We start from the raw sequence: 27,896 nt of genomic DNA on the forward strand, positions 1-27,896 counted from the left end.
GGGAAAAGGCTTCATCTCAAATACTACAGTAGGAAGAAGGACCCACTTACAACAGCGCAGAGAGGCACAGTTTGTGTTGAATTGATAACTCATCTAGCCTTGGCTAAACAGATGATATATTTTTTGAGAGTTCTAGGCACTCTCCCAGGAACACTGATGCAGCTTCTTGGTATGAATCCAAGGGAGTTATCTCTCAGTCATTTTGTCTCGTTGTTAAAGACAGGAAGAAAAATGTCCTTTGTGAGTAATTTCAAATTGTTCTCCAACTGAATTATCTGCAAGGATCTTAAGAGATTCACACCAAACTACAGAATCTCGTTTTCCAGAAAGGGACGTGAGGTTATTTTAAAAAATACATGTAGTCCTGTATTTTTAGCCCTATGAACTTACCTTACAAGAAGTTGTAGACTCCTGTTGCTGCCGTTTTTCAGTATAAGCAGTACATGCCTTTTGGCTGATCCATACACCAAAGTGCAGAAATGACCACTAAAACATTTTGCACCTTATTCTGATGTGAACCTGTTTTGTTTCCTACAGTTGCTATTGAGCTTGGTTTTTTTCCCTGTAAATTTCTTAAATCTGACATTTAACATTTTGAAGTTTTCAAAAGACCTCTGCATTTTTCATCCAACTGAACTCCCTTCCATTAGTTTTGGTTTAGTAACCATCTTCCTTCCCATGCTCCCTCCCTTCTTGTAGTACTGAACACACATGTAGCGAGTTGCAAGACCCTAACACCTTGCAAGCTCACCACTTGCTGTACTCTCTTCTCAAAGCCCCATAATCTCTCTTGGGCAACAGAGAAGTGCTGTGGATGAATGTCTGCAAAGCAGCAAGAGTAGTGATGGAAACCGGGTCTGAGCTAAGTAAGGTACCATCATCTTACGCACTCGTAGGTTCAAGCCAGCAAACACTGTCACTGGAGGCGGTGCCTTAACGTGCCCTTGGGCAGCAATGGTTGATTTTCAATATGCAGCTTGGACACTGGCCATCAAACCAGCACAAGCCATAAGCCATCAGCTTCTCACCCTTGCCCAAACACTGCTCTAAGCTGCAAGATCTCTGCAAGGGAAGCACGTGCTCTCCTGTGGGAGATAAGGCAGGAGGATCGGGAGTGAGACGAAAGACAGTCTGCAGATTTAACCTCAGCCTTAGGCTTTATCCACGTATGGCAATAAAAATCAGGAAACTGCAAAACTTTCCAAGACTCACTTGGGCATTAATTCCACATAACACCTGCCAGTTTCATTTTGTCCAGCTCAGCTGTCTGGGGAAAGGAGAAAGGTGGGAAATCTACAAAAGGAAGTTTTATATAAGGGCTTTAATATATAAAGGTCAGGAACTCTGAACAAGAAACTTCCTCCCAAGCTAAGGAGCATCTGTTCTTGACTACAAGCTTCAAGGGGAAAAGTCTCATCACGTGCACGCAGTGTGCTCTCTACATTTGGCATGGACATCTCTCTCTGTAATGATCGATCAAGACTTGTGAGCGCACCAGGAAAAAAATTAAGCCAAACCTGGTAGAACATGCTTTACCAGAGGAAGAACCAGCAGTCATGCTGGATACTTCAGAGATTTTTCTGACTGCATCTGAGCTGAACGTTTTACAGCTCTGGCTGTGTCTGTGCGCACGGAGCAGAGATTTCTCATTTCATACATCATTTACTCCTGCAGTGATTCCACAAAGTCACAACACGTCCTTTAATACACAGAAGAGGAAAAATCCATTCTTCTCATGATAATGGTTAAGGCTGGAGATATTGAGCATAGATTTCTCTGCACAGCAATGCCACTTGCTACAGGATAATCATATGTCCTTAATAGAGAAATACAAGGCAAACACAGGAAAGCATCAACTCCTTGCAATCAGAGGACAATGGTTACAACAGGAGGTTTCCCACAGCTCTTAACAAGTTATTTATGTGCAAAGCTCCAGCCATAAGTGGAGCATAATTCTCACTGGAAGCTACCAACAACTTTTTTGGAGAAGAACAGGTGCCCGTGGGTGGTCAATAGACGGTAACATTAAGCATTCAGACCCTTTTACATAACTTGGGGTACCAACACCAGTTAAACCAACCAAAAGAATTATGACACTTGTTGGCAAGTTCAGCTTTGGCTTAAGTGTCATCCTGTCTGGATCTAGATTTCTTCTACTTGACCTCTGCCATCACACTGCTCCTATCCCTCCTTCCTACCACCCCTACAGATAGTTACAGCTCCCTAATACTGCAGGATGGACATCCTTGTCCATTTTGGTAAGGTTTAAGCCATACTGTAGACTGGTGCTAGAGCACAACTCCAACAACCACTGGAAAAAGGGGAAGTATCAAAAAAAAATTCTATAAAAAAAAGAGAGCAAGAGAACTAGGAAGGAAAAGGAAGAAGACGTGAAGAAAAAAAGATTTAACATCTAACACTGCTAGTGAAGGTTACACGGGCATTGATCGTTACAGCTGCCACAGTGGATCACACATGTGGTCCAAATAAGCCAGTGACAGACCTCTCAAGGAAAAGCAGAAAAAAATGGGGCAAGCACAGCATGCTGCATCACCCACCCATAACACATGACTGCAGTGGGTCAGAGCTGCTTAGGAAGGCGTAAAATCTCACCAATTAAAGCCACCAGTTGAAATTTAACACAGGCCAACAAAACTTCTGTTGTCCAATGGGTCCCTGACAGCCGTCTTGGAATAAAATTAGAGGTTAGAAGGAATTTTATACCCTAGAAGGCAGCACTACCGTAAGAATGAAATGGTTACTCTGGTTGCAAGTCCCACTTAGAAATATCCTGATCAGAGCTGGCAGGAAGATGGCTAAGCAAATTACTTCAGGGTGGTGGTGAAAGAAGTTCACTGGCTTGCATTAGAAATTTGTTTTTATCTTCTGGAAAAAGTAAGAATTTTCTTTGGAGGGTGCAGGGGGAAAGAATACAAAATTTAATCAGATGATTAACGTTCCATCCATGAAAAAGTCTGGCAAAGCAAGTACACTTTAAAATGCTACCCAAAGAGAAGGGGCTGGCAGTAGGACAGAGAATGTTAAAGTGAAAAATGAAATGAGGGGCTCAGGGGAGAATTTATTAAAAACCTATTACTATGAGATTTTTCATACCTCTCTTTTCTTGCCCAAAACACTGATACTAAAGATTAGCAAAGATGGAAAGGACATACTGAAAGAAAACACAAACTAATGTATGTATCATATAATTTATACAAGATCACTCTGCCTGGTGTCTTGAGGGCCAAAACCAGAGCCAGCAGCCTGGAATCTCTCTGTGCTGCTTTAGCAAACAAACAAGACCCCAATTAACTTCACTAGGCACAGGCTTCAACAAAAATCCTGTGTCCTGGCTTATGCACACTCTACCTAAACATAGACTTGGACCAGTAAGCTGTGTCTTGGGGCTTTTCTAAGCCTCAGAAATGATTAGAAAATGTGAGATGCTAAGCAACAGGTCAATTATCTCAAGCTAGTATGAGGTGCTGTCGGGCATCTCTGACTTTCTGCCCTGGACCTGCTTTGGCAAGCCAAGCTAGCAGTCAACAACAGTTGGTCTGGGGGTCTTCCTGGTGGCTACGTAGGAGAGCAACCCCTATGCCTGGGTGCTCCATCTGCTGTAATCTGAACGTAAATATTCTGAAAAATTTTAAGGCAAAATCTCCCATGTGTATTACAAAAGAGCATCCCTTTGTTGAGCTCCTAGAAATAGCTCCTAGTACCTTTTAATATGCAACTCCTTTGCAGACATATTTGCTCTTTCCATCTGGTACTGTCTCCAGGTGGATCAAAAAACTGAGCCTCCAATATGCCTTTCTTCAAACAGATGTTGGTCCTGCACCATTCCTGAGATGAAGAATGGAAATCCTGAGAAAGGGCAAACACAGGGGCTCAGGCAGTGAAAGCCCGAGCGGCTGATCCAACACAAGCAGCACGGCGAGGAGCACGAGCCACGCAAAACCCCTCTGACAAATCACCCATCTGCAGAGGCTTGGAACAAGCACCCTCACATGCTCGGTGCTGAACGCTGCTGTTCGACCCGGCTTCCAACAAACCCTTATTACAAATTCACGGCTGCAGCTGACCCCCATTAGAAAGTGTTTTATTAAATTAAAACATCAATCCCAGAAATAGATGTTTGCTTAACGGACGTAAACGATTTGGGACCTCATGCTGCAAGCTGTAAAATAAAATCAAACTATGGCAAAGCCGAAGAGATTAAGCCATAAAGAGAAAGCAGTGGGAGGAACACAGAGACCTCTTGCCAAAGGGAAGCTGCTTATCACAGGCTTGGTATAGATCGATAGCTCTTCGGCATGCCACATCCAGACAAAAAAAATTCAGCAAGTGAAAGCAATTATCAAGCCATACTTGGACAACAGGTACCAAGGATATCTGAAAATATAGAAAGTCTGATTTTACAGACCCTAAGTGTAGATTTTCTTTCCAGCAGTTTTCTACATTTGCTTCTGTACAGAACTGGCTACATCATTTATCATTATGAATTGTTTGGGGTTTTTTTAAGCAAGGAGATTGCATTCATTCCACGATGTTCAACTGAGAGTCAAGTCCTACCTATGCTGCGTCACCACTGTTGTATTCCCTTTATCAGCAGTGCCATGCTGCAAGCCAGTCTACAGGCGTTGCAAAAAACCAAAACGACATCAGCAACAAAACCACCCCAAACAGAACAAAAACCCAAAAACAAACTACAGACAAAAAAAAGCAAACTCCAACAAAAAACCCCCAACACACTCTTTATTGCTTCACCTCCAAACCCAGACAGGATTTTGGACACTGCTGTATCCCAGGTGCTCCATGCTTGAGATCTGCACGTTACAGCATTCAGTTTTTTACCCTTCAGGAAAGCTCAACTGCAATGAGCCTCTTACTTGGAACATTTGCCCCTTTACTTGCACACCTGAACAGGAGGCACTGAACTGGTATCAGTTCCCTCTTCTGGCTGAGATCTGTTGGAAACACCAGTCCCAGCATCTCTTTGGAAAGCCACAGGAGCAAGGTTCCATCAAGCTGCAGAAACTGCAGTTCAGATCATTTTAAAGGGCAGAAACATGATACAAGAATTTCTTTTCAAAATCCAAAGCTGCACCCTCCTCCTGCCCCTAAGAGAGATGTTCTCTCCAACCCCAGTTTACTGCAGATGGCAGCCCTTAAACCCCTCCTGCTCTGTCTTCCAGAGGTACAGGTGGCGCACCCTGTCCGCCAGCCCCAGCTTGAGTTCACAGCCTTGCTCTGGGGCATCCCAGCAGCTGCTCGCTAACCCTTTTGAAGTGGCTGCATCCATCCTTTTTCCACACCAAGACAAGATCTCTAAGTTGTTTCATGTTTATTTATCCATTCCACTGCTTCAGAAAGTTGCTATGTCTCTTTAGCACGTACAATAGGAAAACGTGTTCTCAGAGGCAGGCAGAGGTCAGAGGCATTGGCCCCGCAGGCAGAGGCACAGTGGTTTCACTGCCCTTCAGCACAAGGAAATTGCAGGAGCTTCACAGGAGCAAGAGGGAAGAAATCATAAGGCTCAGTGATGCAGAACCTCCATATGTAATAGCACAAGTTGTCAGTCTACATGTATTAGAAAAAACAGCTAGTTAATTAATTTTCTCAAGAAAATATGATTTTCTAGCACTTTTACAGGGTCTGGCATTATTGAAGCTCCACTCCTACAACAGACGCACTGGCTGCTGTGCCAGCGAACGCAGAACACGCTCTGTTTGCACACAAGGGCCCATCTGTTCCATCTCTCACAACTGGATCCAAGAGCTGTTTTTATTTGTACTGCCGTACCCACGGGAATGTCTTTATCCTATGCCATGGACAAGCATGTCTGAAAAAGGACACTGTCATCATCATTACTCAACTATTTCTGTGCTCTCCCTCCCTGAAGCTGAACTCTGCCAGCTACCAAACACTGAGGACAAACTCTGGGGCATTCATCATCAGGCTTCAGCCTGGTTTGTCCACTGCCATCCACATGGAGCGACTGATAACAAAAGTGCTTTAGGTTTCAAAGCATAAGGCTTAATCCTTGTATTTTATAACCTCATCACAGAGCAGAACAACTGAATTAAAAGGTGGCGAGAAGCAGAGAGTCTGCTGCCCCAAAGCAAGTGTTAGGGTGTGGGGAGACTTACTCTTCATCTAGATGTGTATCAAGGATTAAATCACACCCCTAGAAGACATCTCACCAATGCCTCAGCTTTCAGCTTTGAAATGAAACCAACTCTCAGCGTCCCGTAACACCCGTGCTACCTTTGATTTCAGGTTAATGTTCTGGGCACAGCAAGGGACGGTCACCGCCGCTTTAGGACCCCAGAGACACTGGAAGTGGTTTGCCAGCCGTCTGAAGCCATTATCTACAACAAACTGCCTTCCACTAAAGGCAAGAGGCTACAATACCAAAATCCAAGATTTCATTTACCAGCTACTCAAAGACAGATACATAACAACAAACAGTAAAACAGCTTTGATTTTGGATTCCCTTTTTGTGTATCTTCCAGTTTGTACCAATCCCCAAGTCCTGCTTTCAGGCCAGCCTTTCCCAGAGTTAATCCTGACATGAGCCAGAGTCAATTCTTTCCTCTCCCTTCTCAACAGCTTTCCAGTGAGTATAAAACATCCCATTTTGGTAACTGTTTTTATTTGGGCAATATCCTGCCTATCATAACCTCTCCTTTATGTCAATGCCAGTGAACCTGAGCAAGTTTTTGGACTCTTTCCTCGAGCAGTATGGACACTGCCGGTATTTTTAGTATTTGTAGTCTTTTGACTACAAATGTTTCCATATGGTGCAAGCACACGGCATCCCACCAGGGTGCATTACTGCTGTATATACAGGTGCTACAGAGCTACCCTGCAGAGTAGCTGGGCAGAGGACGTACCCCTACACCCACTATATTTTCCTGCTGGCTCCGACAGCACCGTAAGGTTGAGTCCAGATTCACAAGTGGACAACAGCTACAACATATGACCAGCACATGCTGTCTCTGCATCCTCCACCACCAATCCTGCCACAGCTCGGGCTGGGACTGGCTTACACCTGACCAAGGCGGAGCGAAGGAAGTGGCCCAGGGCTCAGCTCCCCCGTAGCAGGGCTCAGGACGGCAACCTGCACCTGAACAGGAGCACCCCAAGGCTGTAAATCATTCAGGTGCAAAGCTGACATTTGGCTGACAGCACAGGCACCAGTACCAGCACTAAGGGGGAGGGAGAGGCTGATGCTGAATCTCACCCTGAGACTTCAGTCATGTACATCAAATACCCCTCAGTTTACACTCCCCCCTTAACTGGCCCCACAGGGCTATGCAAGAATGAATTAATTGGTATTTCTGAATTACTTAATTCTTTAAGTGCTCTGTAAAACTAAGATTTTTATTAAAACTTACCTGTTTTACCATTCAATCAAATGGCAAAATGGCTAAAAAAGCATTGCCCTGTTAGCTCTCCAACAGTTCAGCCAATTAAAGTGGGTTTTAAAAAGTATTACATGAAAATAAATCCTTCTGAAAGGAACTGTTAAATTCCTACCATCGACACAACTTGTTTTAATGACACAGAATTACACTATAAAGCGTCTTATGTTTTACATTTCAGTTTAGTCTGTTTCTACTCTGCAGCATTGGCACACACAAATCTGAAGTGCGTCGTATCGATGAACATATTAAATACAACTGCTACAAAAAAAAAAAAAAAAGAAAAAACCCAAACCAAAGCCTTACTGGTTTCTGGCATTAACAAGAGAGTCCATCATGCGAGATTGGAAAAGACAGAGCTGCAAGGATCACTGCAAGAGGAATAGCTGCAGAGTGGAGACTGGAACGAGTGCAGACTTGCTAAATTCTGCTCAGCAAGAGCTCCACAAGCTTCCACAATGTGCACGTTCAGAGAGAAGGAGGAAGATCCATCTGCAACCCCACCTACAACAGGTAAGACACATCCTTGGGGATGGGGGGGGTACCATCAGTTCCTAAGAACTCCATATATCCTAACAAAATTAATGGTCCGAGTTCCACAAGTGGCTCAAACAGTTCACGTCATTTCAAGTTTAGCTTTAAACACCTTTCTCCTATTTTCTGATACACCGAGACTCCACGGACCCAGTTAATTAGCCCAAAGATCTGGGGGACTGAAGGGATCTTCCAGCCTTGCCTTCTGCAGCACCAAGACACTGCAGGAAAGAGGATGGGAAGAGAAAGACTTCTAAGCATTAAAGCCATTCAACCCAGGGTATGAAACAAATGGCCACCTGACACCTGGACCACTTTAAACATTAATAGTAGGAATTATTTATAAAAGAACATCTTTGACTTTCCTGCAAACATTGATGCCATTTTGCCAATGTCTGGCCCAAGTATTCCCTCTCTATTTTGGGCATTACTTTCTCACCCAGAATACTGGGTGCAGCTCTAGTCATCTCCAGTTAAAAACAAACAAAGAAGAGTATAAAAAAAATCTAGCAATTAAATAAAATAGGACTCTTCACCCTGAAAAGAAAGCAGATGAGTTCAGAGGACATGAGAGAACTCTGCAACGCTGAATGATAAAAAGAAAAAGCAAGATATGGTTACTCATTGCAACCCCCTGGAAGTCGGGAACACCTAAGACATTACCAGGTAGCAACTTTACAACTTGCTAAAAGACAAAAGGAAGGCCTCCCCTGGTCTTTCCCTAAAACCCTGCAACTGGTAGCATCGGGGGAGGTGGTTCCTTGGTTTGGCCAAGTTTGGAAGCTATGCTCTCACACAACCACAGGGCTGCCAAGGGGCACGAGCCCTCGCTGGCCACTGCATGTAAGATTCCGTGGCTTCTCCACTCTCCCGTTGTTGCCATAACCACTTTTCCTTAGACACGTTGCCCAGCTCAGTTGAGTGCAGGTGAGTTAGCGCCTCCCAGAGAACCTAAAATGTTCTTTGCAAAGTGTTTCCACTGGAAGAGTGTTTGAAACAAGTGTCTGAACAGACATTCTTCTCTATATCAAGCAGTTAAGAGTTTATCTCTTACCAGACCCTCAGAGGGACTAAGAAGCCACGCAAAGCATCTGCACAGTGCAGCCCAGGGGGAAAGGCTGAGGAACACCACAACCAGGTGGTATTTTAGGCAGCGGAGCAGCAGTTCTCCCTGTCACTCTGTCAGCTTGACTTGACACACTTTCCGCTCTGCAATGGGTCCATAAACTTTTATTTTACATATGTTACTTAAAACATAGAAAACTTTTAAAACTGGCCACAAGATTTCCTCTAGACTTCTCAGATTTACTACTCTTAGTGAAGAATGGAAGTTAAAAAGGAGCTGAGCTTTGACTCAAAGAAGAAGAAATGCTATTAGAAAATCAACAGGAGACAATAACTGCACAGAACAAAGTTGTTATGGGAGCATTAACGCCCTGAGGTGGCTGTGAGCAGTCTTTTCTCACCTACTCGTTAGTTTTTAATTTTTAACTTAGTTCATAGATCCTGCCAAATTCCCAACAGGCTTTGCAAACTCAACATATGGCTCCAGTGAAATGCAACTACCTACAGGGCAGGGAAGTTTTCATCTCGTTACACTCAGGTATTGGGAGAAATAAAGATTTCAAGTGAAGACAACCGGACACACATTGTTCTTACAAAATATTTATCTCTATGCAGGGTGAGCAAAGAAAACTTTTTAGTACCTTCTCTGACTAAATGAATGAATCTTCATCTCTACATAAACTTGTTAAGATGATCAGCTCAAACAAGAGTGTCTTGGTCAGAAGCTCAGACCAACAACCTGTCCTCCCCTTCTGCCTATCAAGCATCATTATACTTCGAATGCAAGAGCAGAGCATCTATCAACTTCTGAGCATGTGAAAGCTCAGATCATCACAGTTTTTTGCAATGCACAAGCTACACCTAATTCATGTCCTGGATATATAAATTATTTTGCAGATGATGCAAATCAAGTTAAGATACAGCTTGCAGACCAGAAACCACCACCGGCAGGGCACAGCCAGCCTTCATCAACCAAGTGAGTGTTGATTCTCTAAACAAGTTACAAAACCACTGGGACTGACAGATCAGGTTTTACTGTATAAATTCATGCGTTTCAATGTCTGATAGGACCCATGGTCATTCTGATCTGGGTGCACATTACACTGACTTCACACCAAAGGGAATGACCATACTGGAGACAGGGCAATAAGCTGTAAATGCGTGTGCTTGTGATGTTTACACCAGCACTGGCCTTCGAGACGCTGACGTTGCTTTGCAGAGTTAGATCCCCTACTAAGATGGTACCAGACCTGAATCAGGCATATATTATTACTGAGGGAGCCCATTTTAAAGAAAAAAGGCCATAAACCATATACCCAGCCAGCCAGTGGTTTTTTCATGGCACATACGTACATACGACTCCATGCGTCTCCTGGCTACCAAACTAGGAGTGTCTGAAAACAGAAGCAAATGCACCTCACCACCCATCTGCTGCTCCAACCCTTCTACTGGGGTTCTCCAGATCTGCTGCACCATTTGCCAATTCTCTGCAAGGATGTTCCCAAACATCCCGTGCTCTTGAACATGATGCTCAAGAGCCCCAAAGCAAGGCACGCTGCTCCTTCTTATTTAAGTGAAGCAATGAAGTAGATTTCCTACAAATGTTAAGCTGTGATTAACATTCCCCCAAAGCCCTGTCTGAATCTCGTCATCTACCAAATGTCTCCGCACTGAGCTGCACAGTTCTACTCTGGCTGCAACACCAACACAAGACTTTTTAATACAAAGGAGACTCTTGAAGGACAAATGATGTTTCTCCAGCTCCGAGTTCTTCAACCCTGTCAGGTGAGTGTCAGGAAAGGGCTCAGCCAGGGGAGCACTGACGCAGATACTTTAAAATTATATAAATAAATAAAGAGCCCATTTTCAACTCCACTTCACTCTTCCCCTCCCTTTAAGTAGGTCACTCTGCCTGCTATGGAAATCAGCTCGTCTTCAAAGCAGGTTTGCTCCTCTCCTTCCTTATCTCCTTAATAGAAATGTGCAAAGCATTGTAAGAGCAAAGGCTAATTTCTGACTAATTTGATTTATTCCTGGCATGGGTATAAATATGAAACTGTATTTACTTGTCAAAAAAACCTGAAACATGAAAAATGAATGAAAGCTTGCAAGGTATCTGCCATGCAGTTAGTTCTGAATTTGGTACATAGCTACAAGTCCAAGTCCCCGGCAGATAACACAATGCAAATGCAATACAAAGGGTCTCCGTGACCTAGCAAAGGGGGAAAAAAAGAATAAAAAAACCTCTTGAATTAGACTGTAAAAGCTCAAGGGACTGATGTGAGAGAAGCAGAGCTCCTACCAATTTCAGACTGAAAATTAGGCCCTACCTTTTTATTTCTTTAACCTAACGTAGAGCCTTCCAATTTGTACTGCCAATTAATAAAGTGCATAAGACAGGCCTGATCCTAACCCCTCTGAAGTCCCTGGAAACAACGCAGCTTGCACCCGTAATGATGAAAGCAAGTTCCTTGGGTTTTTCCCAACCTACCCATATGAAGGGATGTGGACAGGATCCACTCATCAGAATTCACAATCCAGACAGACTGAGGGTTTCACACACTATCAGCGGTTTGAGCTGTCCCCACACAGACTCACAGAAAACATTCACGCTGATCGAACCGAGCAGCTTCTTCTGATTTCAGCCTAGATCGTGGAACACACAAGGGACCGCTGTGGGGGAGCTGAGCATCCCTCTGGGGCACGGGGCACCCAGGGCCCCTGCAGACTGCAGGGACGGCGGCTGCCGCTCTGCTCCTTCCCAGAAGCTCTGGGCGCCTGGCAGGACTGAGTATGCTTACTGCAGAAAATGCAACTAAAGGCATGAAAAGCAATGCCATGCTCACAGAAGGCAACTACTGAAGAGGTTTTATCTAACAACATCCAAAAATGAGTCAAAGAAAATGAGCCACAAGAATTTCATTATTACTTAAATGTCCCAATCAGCAATTTTGTTTGAACAAACAAAAAAAAAAAATCAGCTTTTTAAAATTCAAATATAAAGGAATTTCCTAAGACTGGAAAAACATTTGCCTTATGCACCTCTGAAGATAATCGCCTGGTACAAGACCCTGACACAGCACGTTCAGCAAAGTTCTCCTAACTCACAATTCTGCAACTTCAGCCTGTTTTTTTGCTCCATTGATCCAGTCAGAAGACTCCTAGATCAGCTTTTTTTTTTTCCCCACAACTTCTCGAGTTTCAACTCTTAAGATTTTAAGCCAAGGCTCAGCATGGAGGTGTGAGAAATGCAAAGGAAGGAACAAGCAAAAAAATGAAAAATATCTTTTTTATTTTTAACTTCTGGAGGAAAGCAAGATAAGAGGCTGTAGGTCTGATGCTGCCTCTAACAGCAGCAGCATTTTGCCTTCTAGACAGCAGAATGGGAGCCTATGGCTAAGCAGCAAGAAATAAGCTCAGTAAATCTGTAACCCCGTTAGGTCTGTGCAGGAGGGGCTGTTGCTGGCTGGCAATGTTCAGCATGAGAAGGACCTGCAGAACAATTGTACCGTGGCAACACAGTCTCTTCTTCCAAGACAGAAGGAATTGTTTCAGAGGATGTGAAGTGAAAAGATCGTATTCAAAGCCTTCACTTACATTCAAGCTTCCTTAAGTTTAAGGATTTGGTTCCAAACTTGAATACTGTCCACAGCACCTAACCCTAAAACACTGCCCATGCTCTGGGACACACTCGTAAGCCGTGTTTACTGCCAGGACATACTGGCCAAAAACTGAGGTTTAAAAAAAACATCATTGCAACAGGCCTGGAGGCTTCTCAATTTGGAAAGAGCATTATTATATGCATAATTTTATAGTAAGAAGAAATACAGAAAATAGACAGCACTGTGCCTTACGTCCTAGAATCAACTGGGATTTCTGGCAGCACATGCTGGAGAAGGCAGGAGCAGCTGTCAAGTCACAGCTGGAGTTGCCTCTGGTGAAGGTGATTGAGAAATGGGATTAAGAAAAAAAAACCCAACAGGTAAAATACAAGGTAAAATGAAATGCAAGGAGAACAGATAACTGAGTTAACAGGCTTTCCTCGCTTGCAAGGCATCTAAATTGTTCTGAGTTACATATTTCCCCTTTTCCTTCAAGTACAGCCCCCACTTCTTAACTTACAGTTTTACAAGTTCTTTTTTATTACCACTTTTCTTGCATTCTTGGCTCTCTATTTTGCAGGGAGGTCCATCAGACTGTAAGGTCAATGGCCTCATAAAATCTGTGGGGCCTTAAACTAGTCCCCTCACACTGGTCCTTGGAGCAGCCAAACAAACCATGAAAAAAAAAAAACCACCCTGACTTTTTTTCCCCCCCACAAGACACTTGGGAAGCTGCCCAGGCTGCTACCTTTCAAAGAGCGACAATTCCCCTATTATAAATTTGTTGGAAAATACTAAAGATTAAAAAAAAAAAAAAAAAAAAAAAAAGGCAAATAGAGCAGGAACTCCCAAATCAAAGTGCTCCACACCAACCACCCCTGGGTATGCCCTCGCTGACTCAGCATGAGTTTAATGACACAAACCAATGCTCACTGAAAATATATGGGTTCTCCAGCACTGCTGCTCCTCTGACAAATCTAACTATTTTTTCTTCCACTGGGGACTTGTATATCAAAACCCTTCTAACGAAGAACAGTATGAGGCAAGCACTTAATGCCAACCTGCAAAAATCACCAATACTACTCAATTCTCAGACACACCAAAAAAAAAAAAAAAAGTCACCAGCAGTTAGCTTGAAACTAGGACAGCTGCAGCATTTAAAATACCTACTACAAATGAGAACTACTTAGGCACATCATAATTAGTAAATGGCAAATATTAGGAGTTATGGGAAAAGAGATCGTTAAAACAGATTTTAATAGCCCAGCATTTCATACGTTCAGATGTGAAAATCCAGTCAGCATACACTTTGAGCATTAAGCCTACATTAAGAAACAAACTGCTTCATTTCTGGAGTTGTAAAAACAAAGGTTAAATACCTGCTTCAGCACAAAACCTGTAATTTTTCCACAGTGACTGTATTCTTTTGCTTTACACAGCTAATAATACCTGCCCTGGCTTTATACCCACACATCTTCTGAATGCTTTACAAGGCTAACACTTTAATCATCAAACCAGCAAAAATACCCAAGAACCACACTTGGCATTAAGGTTCCTGGAAGTAACGTATCTTTTTAGTTATACTTCATTTATACAAAATACCAAGTTGAAAATAACACCTTTTTTGCAGACAGCCGTTTTTCCACTACTTGTAACAAAACCACCAGGCAACCGCGCTGCATTCAAACATTCCTGTAGCAAAAGGGATACCCCAGGACCCCCATTCCCTGGGGCCTCTGCTCCCTGCCTGGACACCTTGCTCCATGTCCCCTCTCCCCACCGATTCCCATGTTGCTCACCCAGGTCAGCCTCCTCATCTCCCCCTTCTCTGCTCCTGTGGTTTCTCAGCCCCATTTTTTTGGAGGTGCCAGTTCAGCCCCTCCACTCCTTTTCCCTTTCTACCACCTTTTGTCCCTCCATGGGAACAACGACACATGTTTTACTCGTACATCATTTCCAAAAACGTCTGGACCAATTTGCTGGGATTAAAGATAAACATGATCTTGACAATATCTGACCATCTCAGCCTAATCGGAAAAAATTATAAACAAATTAAACCAGTTTCTCATGATGGAAAAGGCTGGTCAGCCTCAGAATAAGATGCTACCAGAGGCGTCTACACTTGGGTCTGCACCTTTGGAGTGAATTACTTTCTTTGGGTAACCAACTCCAATAACTGTAACTGGAGCTGGGGTACTTCTGGATATGCAGTTCTGGTAATTATACTCAGAGCTGGACATTCAAGGGAATTCCAGGATTTTCCAAATTTTTTTTTTTTTTTTTTTTCAAAGAGCATAAAATATGCTGGATGCCTCAAATTGGGATGTGATGTCAAAGTTTTATTCTTTTCCCTTCATTGCCTCTTTCCTCATTGTAGCCTGGCAGTTGGTTCTAATTTGCAAGGTCTGATGCTGTTCTACAGGATCAAATAGGCAGCATTAGTAGGGAGGAAAGTTTGTGGAAGGAACACAGCATTAATTAGTATTTGGAAGTTGAGCAACTTCCTGAGAAAAGACTGATAAAAGCGTGACATCCCATTTTACTGTCTAACACCTTTTATGTCTGTGCAGAACAGCTATTAAGCTCCCCCAGAAAGTCACTTATTGATTCAGTGCTTGATCCAAAGACAACTGAAGTCAATACGACCTGACCCCAGTAACACCTTCCATGTAAGACACTGTAAAAGCCAGTAACTACCTTTAGACACTCCTGACAGGGGCAGGTTTCTAAATGAAAGCTGTCTGCATGCCCATAAATCATCTGCATGATCCAGCTGTCATACTGTCCCTTCATACCACAAGCACTAATCAAACAGCACCACATCTGAACCATCCCCCTTCCTGTTGGAGGACGCAGCTCACCCATCCCTGGCCCATTAAGTTAATTATTCATTTATTTCTCCAGATATTGCAGTTTTGTTTCTGACCTCCACCTGCAGAGCTTAAAAACCAGCTCCATCCCCTTGGGCATTGCAGTCAGTCGTTGGGGTTTGAGCCCCGAGAGCAAGTGAGCACCACGCAGCCACTTCCCCTCAGGAGCGGGGAGAAAAAAATAAAGCAAAAGGCTTGGGAACAGAACATAAGGACAGGGAGAGATGACTCACCCATTATGGTCACAGGTAAAAGACAGACTCATTAGGGAAAGAAAAAAGGACATCAATTGAATTTAAATGCCACCACAACTTTCAACAATTAGAGTAGGACAGTGAGAAATACAACCACATCTTAAAATCGCCTTCCCCCACCCCTCCCTTCTTCCGAGCTCAGCTTTGCTCCTGATTTCTCTACCTCTTCCCTCCAAGTGCCCGGGGGGCAGGGGATGGGGGTTGTGGTCAGTTCATCACCCATTGTTTCTGCTGCTCCTTCCTCCGCAGGCAGGGGACTCCTCGTGCTCTTCCCCTGCTCCGGTGTGGCGTCCTCACGGGCTGCAGGTCGGCATCTGCTCCACCACGACCCCCGTGGGTGCAGGGGGGCAGCCTGCCCTCTCCCCACGGGATCCAGGGAAGTGCCTGCTCCAGCACACCGCCCCGCCTTCCTCCTCCTTCCTCCCACTGACCTCGGCGTTTGCGTAGATGTCCTTCTTGTAACTCCTCCTCACAACTCCAACTCCTCCTCCCAGTTTCTCCTTCTTAAATATGTTACCACAGAGGTGCAGCCACCGTCACCTTGGCCAGAGGCGGGTCCAACCTGGAGACAGGGGAGCTTCAAGAAGCTTCTCACACGGGCCATTGCTGTAGCCCCCTCCCTCGCTACCAAAACCCTGCACACACACAGACCCAACACAAGAGTGAATCAAATCAGCTTTATCCAAAAAGCACCTGCCCCATCCCCAGCATCTGCTCCTCCAAACTGAGACTTCTGGGTCCCACAACCCACCGTGTGCCCCTTTGTGAACGGGCACATGGTGGATATTTTCCTAACTTTGAACCAAATGTTGACCCTGTCCCCCGTAACTCACAGGGGCAAGTAAAGCTTCTGGAGGCAGAAACCCTGAGGAAGTACACGGAGAGGAGCTGCTGCCTTGCCCCCTCCCCAGCCCTCAAAGCCCACGGAGACCCTTCTGCTGCGTGACTTGGCTCGGCACATTGCTCCTGGATGAAACCTCTCCCCTGCCTTCTGCTCACACTGTTACCGCACTCCTCCCTCTCTCCAGCTTCACTTGCACATGTTCCTGCTCTATTATTTTCTTACACATCTCCCCTTCAACAGTCGATATATAATTAACATAGATTTAAACCAACATGAGTTTTAAATCCAAAAGCCACAGGGAATTAACACAACATTAGATCTAATTCTCCCCCCATCTTCTGCCTCATTCTGTTGCATGATTTATCTCGTTTAATAAGCAGTTTGGGAATGGCCCATTTCTCACTGGTTTATAGCACCAAATATATGGGACAGGAACCAGCCAAGGCCACTGGGCAGGGTCATAATACAAGTGCGTGGTAATCACTAAATTAAGGCTACATTCCAGTCATTTGTTACGGTAAGGAATCAGAAGCTGTCAAACATCTCTCCTTTCTCACTTTTTCTGTTCCTACCTCTTTGATACCAGTTTCAAGTACCTTCAAACCACCAGAACACATTTGCAACTTTTTCTTTGTTCTCCTCCCATTTCCCACCTATAAATCCTTCAACTCTTTCTGTCCTTGAGACATTCATTCAGTAATACATAAGGGAACTTGAATCTTTACCTCGTATATTTTTTTCTAATATTATTCTAAGTGACTTGCCCAGCATCACATAAATGTTGGAAAAAAACCTGAGACCTAACCCTTTCCTACTGAATGCCTGGTGCCCTTAATGGTGACACCAGTCCCTCCTGATTATGTAAATAACAACTTCAGGCAAACTGAAATTCCGTATTACGGTGTTTGGTCTACACTTAGCAAAGGGCAAAGCACAACATGGCTCCAGCCTTGACTACGGGTTTAGACAAGTGTAACAGTTATTACTATTATTGTCTTGTCAGTGTAAATATGAAAAACTGAAATAAAATCTAGCAGAACAGGGTTTTTATGTTCCAACCTATTTGAAGCATTCAGTGTTCCAACACACTTCACTAAAGGTGGTACACACTAAAAACACACAAAGGTCAACAAAAATTATTTTAAACCCAATAATGGAATATAAGCAAGCTTTAAAATATCATTAAATGGCTTGTCACCTTTTCTTTTTTTTCCTTTGCTTTGTGTTTTTAGAGTATGATCAAGCAATTGCTTTGGAAGGATTTGTAGTAATTTGGCACAAACATGAGTGCTCTTATGATTTAATTTAAAGTGTAATGTAGGCAAAGACCCAGAAAGAAATTGTAATTGTTTCATTTTAAAATTAACCTTCTCACTTCATCTTTATGCTCTGAGAACATACACAACCATGGCGGGCCATTACACTGCCTGAAATACTACATGAGCAAATGAAGATTAAAACAAAGGTTAAATAAATTCTGACGACCGTCAGGTAAAAGACCCTGCTTGACACTCTCATGGTCTCTGCAGCTTGAGGAAACACCCAAAATAACTCAGCCGAGGCACTGCTGGTGTCTGCTAATCCACTGTTGATTTTTCTCTTGTAATGGTTTTCCATTTTCTGTATCTCAGCAGCCCTTAGACACGCCAAGGAAAAGCAATTTGGATTTCCACTGCCCACAAAGAAGGCCCTACTGTTACCTAGAGGAGACGGGAAAAAGGAAAATCCTGTATCCCCTTCGGGTGCTGGGGAATGGATTGAGGGAGACTAAGGATGCTCAAGGACCCGAAGGCAGCGCACAGCAGAGCCCAGCTCTTCTGCCTTCCCACCCAGACTCTTTCCCTCCCAGACCCCAGAGAAGTGCTAGCACTGGGCAATCACACTTCAAGCCACAGGAAGGAACACAAGACATTTCCACTTGCACATAAGCTGAAGGTACTAAAGGGAAGAGGGACCAAGGATTCCCCTTCCTTCCTTGGCATCAAATGCTGACACATCACACAGTTGGTTTTACTGTGCTAAAATTAAGTAATCAGGTGCAACAAGGCATGCCAGCTGTGCAGTAAGTAGTGATTTACTATGTATGACACAGCTCCAGCTTTTAAGAGATCTTTCATTTTCCTTAACAGCGGGAAGAGCAGTGCTCTTACACAACAGCCTAGGTCAGACAACCTAGGAAGATCCCTATTTTTAAAAAATCCATTTACCAAGAGTTATGATATTACTCCCACATTACAGATCCTGTGAAGCTGCAGGTATTTCCTGTTCCAAGACTGAACAAGTGCTGTAATATGGCAGATAGCCTTTAGCATCGCTGTCTGTGGGTATCAGGTATCAGAGTAAATCACAGGGAGCGAATCCCTGGGAGGGCAGTATCATAGGAACCAGTACTCATTACACAGCGAGAGGCATGCGAGCGCAGATCATCAGGTTTTTACAAAGGAAAAGGCAAACTGTGATTTTTATCCAACTCACTCCTGATTTTAGGGAATTACCTCTCTTTTTCAGGTAACTTTGCATCTCCCCACCAACACAAGCATCAAAGCCCCAAGGCTGCGTCAGAAGCACGGTGAGTAATTGCTCAATGGCAGCAGAGTGAGGCTCAGCATAGTACTCTCCTTGCACGTAATTTTTTACGTAGCGCTCTCATTGCATCATTCCTGCATTATTTTTAGATAACCATCAGTGAATGTCAGAATGTGGGTCGATAGCTGGTAGATTTATAGGCAGAACTAGCTATGCTTGTAGCAATAAGATGTAAAGCATCTGACAATTCCTTGAAGAAATCTGACCGTGGGGATTGGGGGCTAGAAAATACAGTTACTAGTACTCCCAAAACCGTTCAGGAAAAATAATATTGTACCACTAGGATACATTACCGAAGTTGAATCACTGCTGTTGACTCACAGTAGGGTCAATATTATGCGTATTCAGTTTGAACAGCCTTTTGCAGACTTCGATAAGGACATCTTACCATAAAAAGAACTCTCCCTTGTAAGTTTAATATTTCAACATGCAGAATGTCCTCACCTACCAGGGATCCAGGCATATCTGTAGGAGCTGGGAACTGGCAGTCTGCCAGCGCGCCGCAACATCTGGACCAGATTGTTCAGTTTTAGATAAAGATTAGTGGCATAAATCACAAAATGAGTAAAACCTTTTTAATTACCTGAGAAGGCTCATTTCTGTTTTCTTTTGTGCTATGCCTTATTAACAGATAGATGTGCTCGCAGGCTGTATTCAGCATTTTCTTATTAGAAATGCATGCGCTACCTACCAGCAGAGAAATAATGAGGGAAGATGGCGGCCAAGAGTAGGGCAGAAGAACTCCCCAAAATCCAAGCGCGTTGACAGCATATGCCTAAAGCCAACTTGGTCCGTCTGTCCTCCCTGTTTAAAGCAGAAGATCTCCAAGATGGCAAGCACGGGACGCCGTTGTCTCAGCAATGCCAGCTGCCATCCGAAAGGCCTCAGGGTGTCCAAGATGCTGTGCAAGCCCAGCAGATGTGACACTCCACCGACGGCTGAGTCGTGCCCTTCTGGAGTGGCAGCTGGAAGCCAGGCAGGATGCCTTCGGGCACTGAAATGTCACTAGATGCCCATCTTTTGCCAAATGCATCCAATTCCAAATGTCTCTTACTGGAGGCACAATACTACACCACTGATCCAGACTGAGGCTTGGGACTAATACTGCAATTCACATAATTACAGCACCTTTTTTTTTTTTTTTTGTATCCTTAGAAAAATACTCCTAAAAGCTGCCCAACTCATTTGGCAGCATAAATCTAACGTACCTTTGTAAATTTTACCATCGAGGTAAGGTTCTGTTTCTCCATTCAGGCAGACCTGAATTAATATGCAAGAATAAAATACCAACGTTGTCACTATTTTCTAGTCATTGCTGTTGCATCTCATGAATCCTGTGTTGTCTCTGCATGATAAATGTGTTAGTGGCTTATTACTCATTCACTGCCAATGACAGTGAATATTCAGATGATTATGCCAAACAACTATCGAAAACAAAAATTATCTATCAGTTCCTAGTCAGACGGGTTGTAAACTAAATGTCACGTTAACGTCTAAGCTTCCAGATGCTTCCTAAATGACTATCTGAAGCCTCATCTTTTAACTCTATTATTTCTCTAGGAAGTGTTTCTTTTATTCGTTCTTTGATTGGTATCAGACCCAATTTCTATGAACCTGATAAGAATAATTCACTGACAGCAGCTCTCAGGTGTCTCAAGCCTACGCAGTCCACTCTCCTACAGTTAGTAAGTTTAGGCTGAGGACTTCTAAAAGCATGTACTGAATCGGGATAATCTGCATTATCCCTAATGGGGAATATGGCAACCAGGTCTGTTAGGTATACAATAAATATTAAAGCTGCAATTTTTATCCCAGATCTGTTAGGTATACAGTAAATATTAAAGCTGGAATTTTTATCAAGTAGCTATATAAACCTATACAAAATAATACAGTTAGTTTCTACTTCAGAAGCATCATGGTAGTGGGGTAGACAGAGAAACAGCATCCCAGATCCTGTTTGATAACCATCAGTTAATATAGTAGTCACATCCCCGTAGCATATCACTTTATCTCCACATCATCATTTCTTATATCAAAGGACTTCACCCAGTGAGGCTATGCTCGTATAAAGAGCTATTTTATTTCATTAACGTGATTAAAGTTTGGGTCCTTCTGCCTACAAACAGCATTTCCCTACTCTCAGTTATTTACATTTAGCTGTTTATCTTAATCAGAGAATTTCTTAGCATTTTAGTTAATATATTACCTACTTGTTAAAATCTTAGTATTACTAGTCTGTGGGTGTAACACTATCACATACTACTAAATGGCTGATAGAACTGCTTTTAATCTGCCTTATTTACATATATAATTTTTATACGCAGTAGTTAGCTAAGTTTGTAATGTACTTGGAGGATGATAAGTGTTATAGAAGATAAGCATTATCTTATCCTTATGGGTAGTAAATCCATATATCTCTAAAGTGTTTTAAGTTAATTAAGTGCCACTTTACAAGACCGTGCAAAAGGCTGTGTTTCAATATTGGCCTCAATGTCCATATGCAACCCTCACAAAGTTAATTTCCTAATTGGATAAGCAGACGAGAGCACAATTTGTATGCAGGGAGGCTGCTGGTATGTGCTTGTTCATATCTCAGCATGTGCAAATAATTCCACGTGCAAGCAAATAATTCCAAGATGCAAGCTTGTTTAAAAAAAATGAACACAGGCTTATTTAACCACCAAGGAATTTAAAGTTCCTCTTCAACTCTTAACATTTGGTAAAGCAGCAGTTTACCCTCTGTGCACTTCTTTAGCATGAAGGGGAAAACCCTCTCTGCTCATGCATTTTCTGGCCAGCTTCAGTGGTTCTTCATCCCTGGACTCTCATTCACAACAATTTGCAAATAGCTTTTATTCTCCCTGATCTTATACATAATCTGTTGTGAGTTTACAAAATAAAATTTAAAAGAAGAGCTTAGGATGAGTCAGCAGTGCCCTTCCCTTTCACAGCGTTTTCTGTCTTACCAGTACTTAGCTTAAAGTAAAGAATTTTTGTACTTTTTTTTCACACTACTCAAAGACGCCCCATCATTCCTGTCTCATCGGCTTCCAGGCAGCTGAGCACTTACTAGATCTGGCTGTTGTTGTGTATCAACCAAAAAGCACCGGAGGAGGAGTTGATAGCCTTCATGCTGCTTGGAGGTTTTAACCCAAGTCCCAGACCTCTGCTGAACACGCACAAGTGGACACGCAGATGTTTACCCCAGCACTGCTGGGGGGTGGCTGGCTGGAAGGTTCCTCAGATCACCACTGACCAGCAGAACTGATCTGCTTATATTTGTTCAAGATGCTCAGCTATGGTAGATACAGATGATGGCTTCCCCACATGCAAACCAAGGGTTTATTTAGAGTACCCTCCCTCCTACACTTTCCTGCACTTGTTCTCAAACCGGCAGCACTATTTAATGACTAAACTATTTATATATTCACTTCAAGAGCTTCTGGTGAACAGAGTTTAGAAGAGGGGATTGCCTGCTTTTGGGCAGGATCAGGCTCAGAAGGACAGGGACAAAAACCAACACCAAAATCAGAGCCAGGCTATTTCCCACCTGGGATGAATACTCAACACTGGTGCAGCTCCAGCACTCTGCACAAGTCAGGAAACCTGCTTATGGACCCTATACATCCTGCCAGCCCTCAGTGCCTCAGCAGCAGATGTTCAGCTTCTCAACGCCTCTCCTACCCAGGGCAGGCACCACTGAGGGCATGCACCAGCCTTATCCTCTCTTCTTCTGGGATGGAATGCATGCTGCACTGCTGTGAACACTTCTCCTTCCCACACCCAGGGTGGGATCAAGCACACTTTCAAGGGGACAAAGGGAGGAGAAGAGTAATGCAAGAGCTCAAGGAAGATGAGATACAGCCAGACAAAAGCCACCTGGGTAATTCCCCCACAGCTGTTGCTTGTAGGAGAGATGAGCAGCTTCTCACCATACAACAGACAGGGGACCCATGCCACTGCAAGGAGTCTCATGGTGAGCAGTATCTCAGCACACTGTTTCAGGATGCAAACGGCAGCTTTCCTCAAGTCATGTCACTCATCCCATATACCATTTTGATGTTAAAATGTTGGCCCACCTTTGCTGTCTCAGGATCCTACAAATGCACCATTTCTTAAATTCCTCATGGTCATTAACGGGTTTCTACATTAGCCTCAGAGGAACAGGATTAGGTGAACTGAAGAGTTTGGCCAGCACTCTCCAGGAAGCCCATCGTTGCTGCAAAAGCTGAATGCTCTCTTCTGAGTCTCTATTTACTCCAGCTCCTCACTAACTAACTAGTTTGTCACATAAGCACAGAAATCCTCTCTTTGTAAACACAGAACTCAAAAGTTCGTTGTGTGAATCTCCATAAAGTTGGAGATAATCTGGAACACAATTTTGCTTATGTAAATGTCAGTACACAAAAAATTAGGTTTGGATCAAAAAGACAAGTGGTAGTTAATACCTAAAGTAAAATGCACATGTTCCTTCTCGACCTTCATTAGCTTTCTCTGAACATCTGCTGAACAAGAAAATTCCATCTATAAAAGTGACTACAGAAATTAAAATCCTCTGAATTCTCAGATAACTGCATGCACATATAAAACCCTCCATTTCAAAGGGCACCCTTGTACTTCTTTGCAGCCGTGGGAGCCATCCAATTAGAGACCAGCAAAAAGCAACAGAAAAGCGAAAAGTAAAACCCACGAGACTTGTGCTATGAACTAAGGAGCAATAATAAAACTTTCAGAAAGAACAAAGCACGCGTACAGTTCTGAATCAGTTTTAAGCCAGAAGACGACCAAACAGACAAATCTGGGCAAACCCAAGTCTTCTCACAGATACTTTATGAATTATAACACGGAGAAAACTAAGCAAGGCCACTGTCTGCTGTGATGACTCCCCAGTCCCGGTCAGCACAGCCAAGGCATTCTTTCAAACACCGTCTGAAACAAGCGTCCCACAGCTGACACGGCGTGGCTTTGTGCAACTGCAACCTCAGCTAACAGCGGCTGGAAAACACTACACGACCAACAAGGTGGATCACCTGGAAAGTGAGGAGTCATTGTAGGAGGCAGACTGGGCCACGTTTTGGTCAGCTCTTCCTGCACAGGGAGGAGTAAGAGGGAGCCTGGTGTTATTTCCAGAACAGCACTGCAGAGAAATGTCATTCAAAAAGAATGACTGTGTAAAATCGTTCCTTTACCAGACCCAAGGCAGTGTCGTTGAACTTGTTTTCATGGCCAAAATTTACAGAAATAAATAAATATACATACATAAAAAAATGAGGGTTGCCATACCACGTAGAGCTGTTATTTCCAATACGCTTTACAATACACAACTCAAACTAAAAACACAGCAATGGTATGATCAGATTGCTCATTTGATCTTTACAGAACGGAGCTTTTTAAGAGATTCAGTTTTTTAAAGATGGCGCCTACTCCCACTGAAATCCAGCCAAGTCCTATAATGCAGAAAAAAATCCATAGCTGATTGCACCCAAACTGTGTTTTAGTTTCTCTCTTTGGCCAAACACTTCCCAACGCTCCCCGAGGTGCAGGCTTTCCCCATGCTATGCTATAGGATACTATATTCTAACATTTTGTGTGTGCTAAATCACAGGTCGGATTTAAAACAAAACATGACCTTACAAAACAGAAAGAATTATCTCGGCAAACGCGTTTTGCAGGGAGCTTGTCTAAGAGCATATGGTGGGTTTTGTTAGGCACTTCTCACCAGCATGCAACTTCCCTATCCTAAAAGCAAAAAAAAACCCCACCAAAAACCCACGAAGTGAGCTGATATTTGCATACTTCAAGCGGGCACTAGGATTTCAGTTTTAGGCATTCTTCAACTGTCCAGAATGAATGCCGATTCCGGCACAGAAAACTCTTGGCGTGGAAGCCAGTCCAGCTGCCTCCACATCCCCAGTCCTATGGGCTGTCCCAGCACGATTGACTGTTTCCTTTTAGTGCCGGTGAGTGGTGACGGGGGTTCACCTCGCCCCCCACATCTTGCTCTAAACCCTCTAAACCCCAGTCTTACTAAAGCGCAACACACAGACATCACTCAGAGAACAGAGCACACTGTACTCTTCTAAAAATCACATGTACCAAATATATCCTTGACCCAAAGTTATGTAACCGCTATGCCAGAGCTATTTTTCAGCCAGACTCATCAGTGTTGCTATAAATCACCCCACTACGCAGAGGCCAGACAAGCTGTCACGTTTATGTGCTCAGCTTTCTGCCTGCCCTAAGAAAGCATTTGTGATATGGGCAATGTATCTATTATTTCTCCACCTCCCCTGGTCTTTAAGTGCATGACTGCTCTTCAGCACTAAGCAGACTCCTGTACTACACTGTAACACACTCCGAGTGCCCACAGCTGCCTACAGCCGAGACAGCACCTTCAGAGCCGCCCTCACGCTCGCAGCTCCCGCTCCAAGCACCAGCTAGTCCCGAAAGCAGCCTCCAGAGCACATCAGAGCAGGGAGTCCCACGTTAATCTCCACAGAGGAAGGGTAATAACTCATCACTTCAGCTCTCCCTCTGTATTTGCAGGAATGGTAGACGGCATCACAATTACCTGTCCAATACCAAGGTCTAAGTATGAGGTCTCCCGACCGGCAGTTGAACTGCAACAATTGCCCTTTTCTAAATAAGCGCCTAAATCTTCCTGGAAACTTCTGCCCTAGCAATATCGAGAAGCAGCCAGTTTCACAGTTTGACTGTAAATAACATCCAGCTTTCTACCTTATTCCTGCTTATTCTTTTGTTTCACCTTGTTTGTCACCTAACAGTGCTGCTAGGTGCTTCCACACACAGGACAGGTTTTTCACGCGAGCATATAAAGGAGCGATACAAAGAGCACTTTCCCACTCAGCTGCGTGCTTCTCGTTTGTACGGTGCCTTCCCCAAGGCACAGACACTGACCGAGACAACTATTTGCACCAGGAAAAGGTACGTTGCATCCGTGCACCTGCCTCATCCTCAGCGCAGGAGGATGATCAGCAATAGCTCTGCTTCAGTGCGGAGCCACAGTGCACACCGGCTGTCGGTTCAATACGGCACAGAATCGTGCGTTAGCTCCACACTCAAAACTCAGAGAGGGAATCACACTGACATTACCAAAAACATTAACTCTGCTAATTCTGCTGCACAAAAACGCACAGTCGTTAAAGCTACAGAGATTGGAAGTAATAAACGGGACTCTTGACTGAGATTACATTCCCAGTTGTGAACCTATGGGGAACAGTTTTTAAAAAATTAGCTTCCACAGTCAGTGTTTTAATTAGATACCTCACCTAGATTTCTTACATCTTTACAACATGTTTCTTCATGACGCACGGCATCTTTAAAACTCCCTTTCTACATCTCAGAACTACTGAACCTGGTGAGATTTTAATAGAAATCCCTTTGCTACGCTATAAAGAGAAGCATTACTCGAGATTTTAATTAGCATCTGTCAATGCTGAGCCATAGGAAATACTGAATTGTTTGCTTATTAGAAAAAGTGTATTTTGCTTTCTGACCTTCTGCACTCAAGCGATGCAACGTACTTTAGCTGTTTAAAAACTCCCTTCCAAAAAAACCAACTCTGTAGCAGTAAAAGCCATTCCCTCAATCAATACCCAGCGTGCTGCTCCAACCCCTGTTCGCCCGCTGAACACCCTTCCCGAGCACAAATCCTGACACTCTCATTCCCTGACCGCTACTATAAACCTGAAAGGCAGCGCTATGTTTTTACAGTTTCCTCCCGCCCTGTGCAAGGTACTCCGAGCTTTACACCAACGGAACTTGGAAATCAGCTACTAAATGGATTCAGCCCGCTGAGACTCCGTGTGCGCGGCAATCCAGGAGCCCGCACGGTTCTCCCACGCAAACTTCCAGCAAGCCGCGCTCTCTGCCTCGCTGCACCCCCCCGCCACCGGACCCGAGAGGCATTAAGAGCATGTTCCTACCGTTCAGCTGCCTGTAGACTATATCTTCTAGGAGGGAGAGTCTCTTCAGCACTGCGTCCTGGATGGAGCTGATGCCGTGGGCTGTCAAGTTGGTCACTTCTGCCCTGGGATGGATGTCATGGAAGGAGTCGCCGCTCTTGGCCGTGATGGGTCTGCACTTGGCCAGGAAGAGCACGAAGCCAGCCACCGCGATCAAGTTTAACACCAGCAGGACTTTGACTCTCCTCAAAGAAGCCATCAAACTTCCCGAGGGGCCCCGCCAGCCGCCGCGCTGCCGCAGGGCTACGGGAGCGGGCCGGCGGCCGCCCGCCGCTGCGCGCACATCCCAGGGCGCGGGGGGCTGCGCGGGGAGCGGCGCGCCCCAGCCCGGCCCCGGGCTCGCCCGGCCAGCCGCGGCGGGGAGCGGAGGGCTGCGGGGCGCCGGCCAGGAGAAGCGTCGCTCGCCGAGGCGCGGCGGAGCTCGCCCCGAGCTACGGCCCCGCAGAGGAGACGCCGCCGCCGCCCGCCCCGCTCCGCCCGCCGCGCTGCCGCCGGCGCAACTTCATGCCCCGCGCAGGGCGCCCGCGGCTCGGCTCCGCAGCGGCCGCGGGGCCGGGGAGCCCTGCGGGGCCGGGGAGCCCTGCGGCACCGCCACCGCCGCCGCGCCTGCCTCCGCCGGCCGCGCGGGGGGGCGCGGGGCCGCTCCTGCGCTGCGCGGACGGGGCATGCCCCGCCGGCCGCCGCCGCCCCGCCCCGCCCGGAGCCGCCGCCGCCCCGCTGTACCGC

The 27,896-nt window shown here is 44.6% G+C and overlaps 1 protein-coding gene across 1 annotated transcript in view; it reads right to left on the reverse strand.

Moving 5' to 3' along the window:
- The window catches only part of GALNT17 (polypeptide N-acetylgalactosaminyltransferase 17), a 225,158-nt gene extending 197,471 nt beyond the window's left edge, over window positions 1-27,687 (reverse strand). Inside the window, exon 1 of the mRNA XM_074890201.1 lies at window positions 27,132-27,687. Coding sequence (XP_074746302.1) covers window positions 27,132-27,369 — 238 coding nt within the window. The 5' untranslated portion in view covers window positions 27,370-27,687. The remainder of the gene's footprint in view (window positions 1-27,131) is intronic.
- Between the last annotated feature and the right edge of the window lie 209 nt (window positions 27,688-27,896).

This window comes from Strix uralensis, chromosome 20, assembly GCF_047716275.1.
Source record: "Strix uralensis isolate ZFMK-TIS-50842 chromosome 20, bStrUra1, whole genome shotgun sequence".
Classification (NCBI taxonomy): Eukaryota; Metazoa; Chordata; class Aves; order Strigiformes; family Strigidae; genus Strix; species Strix uralensis.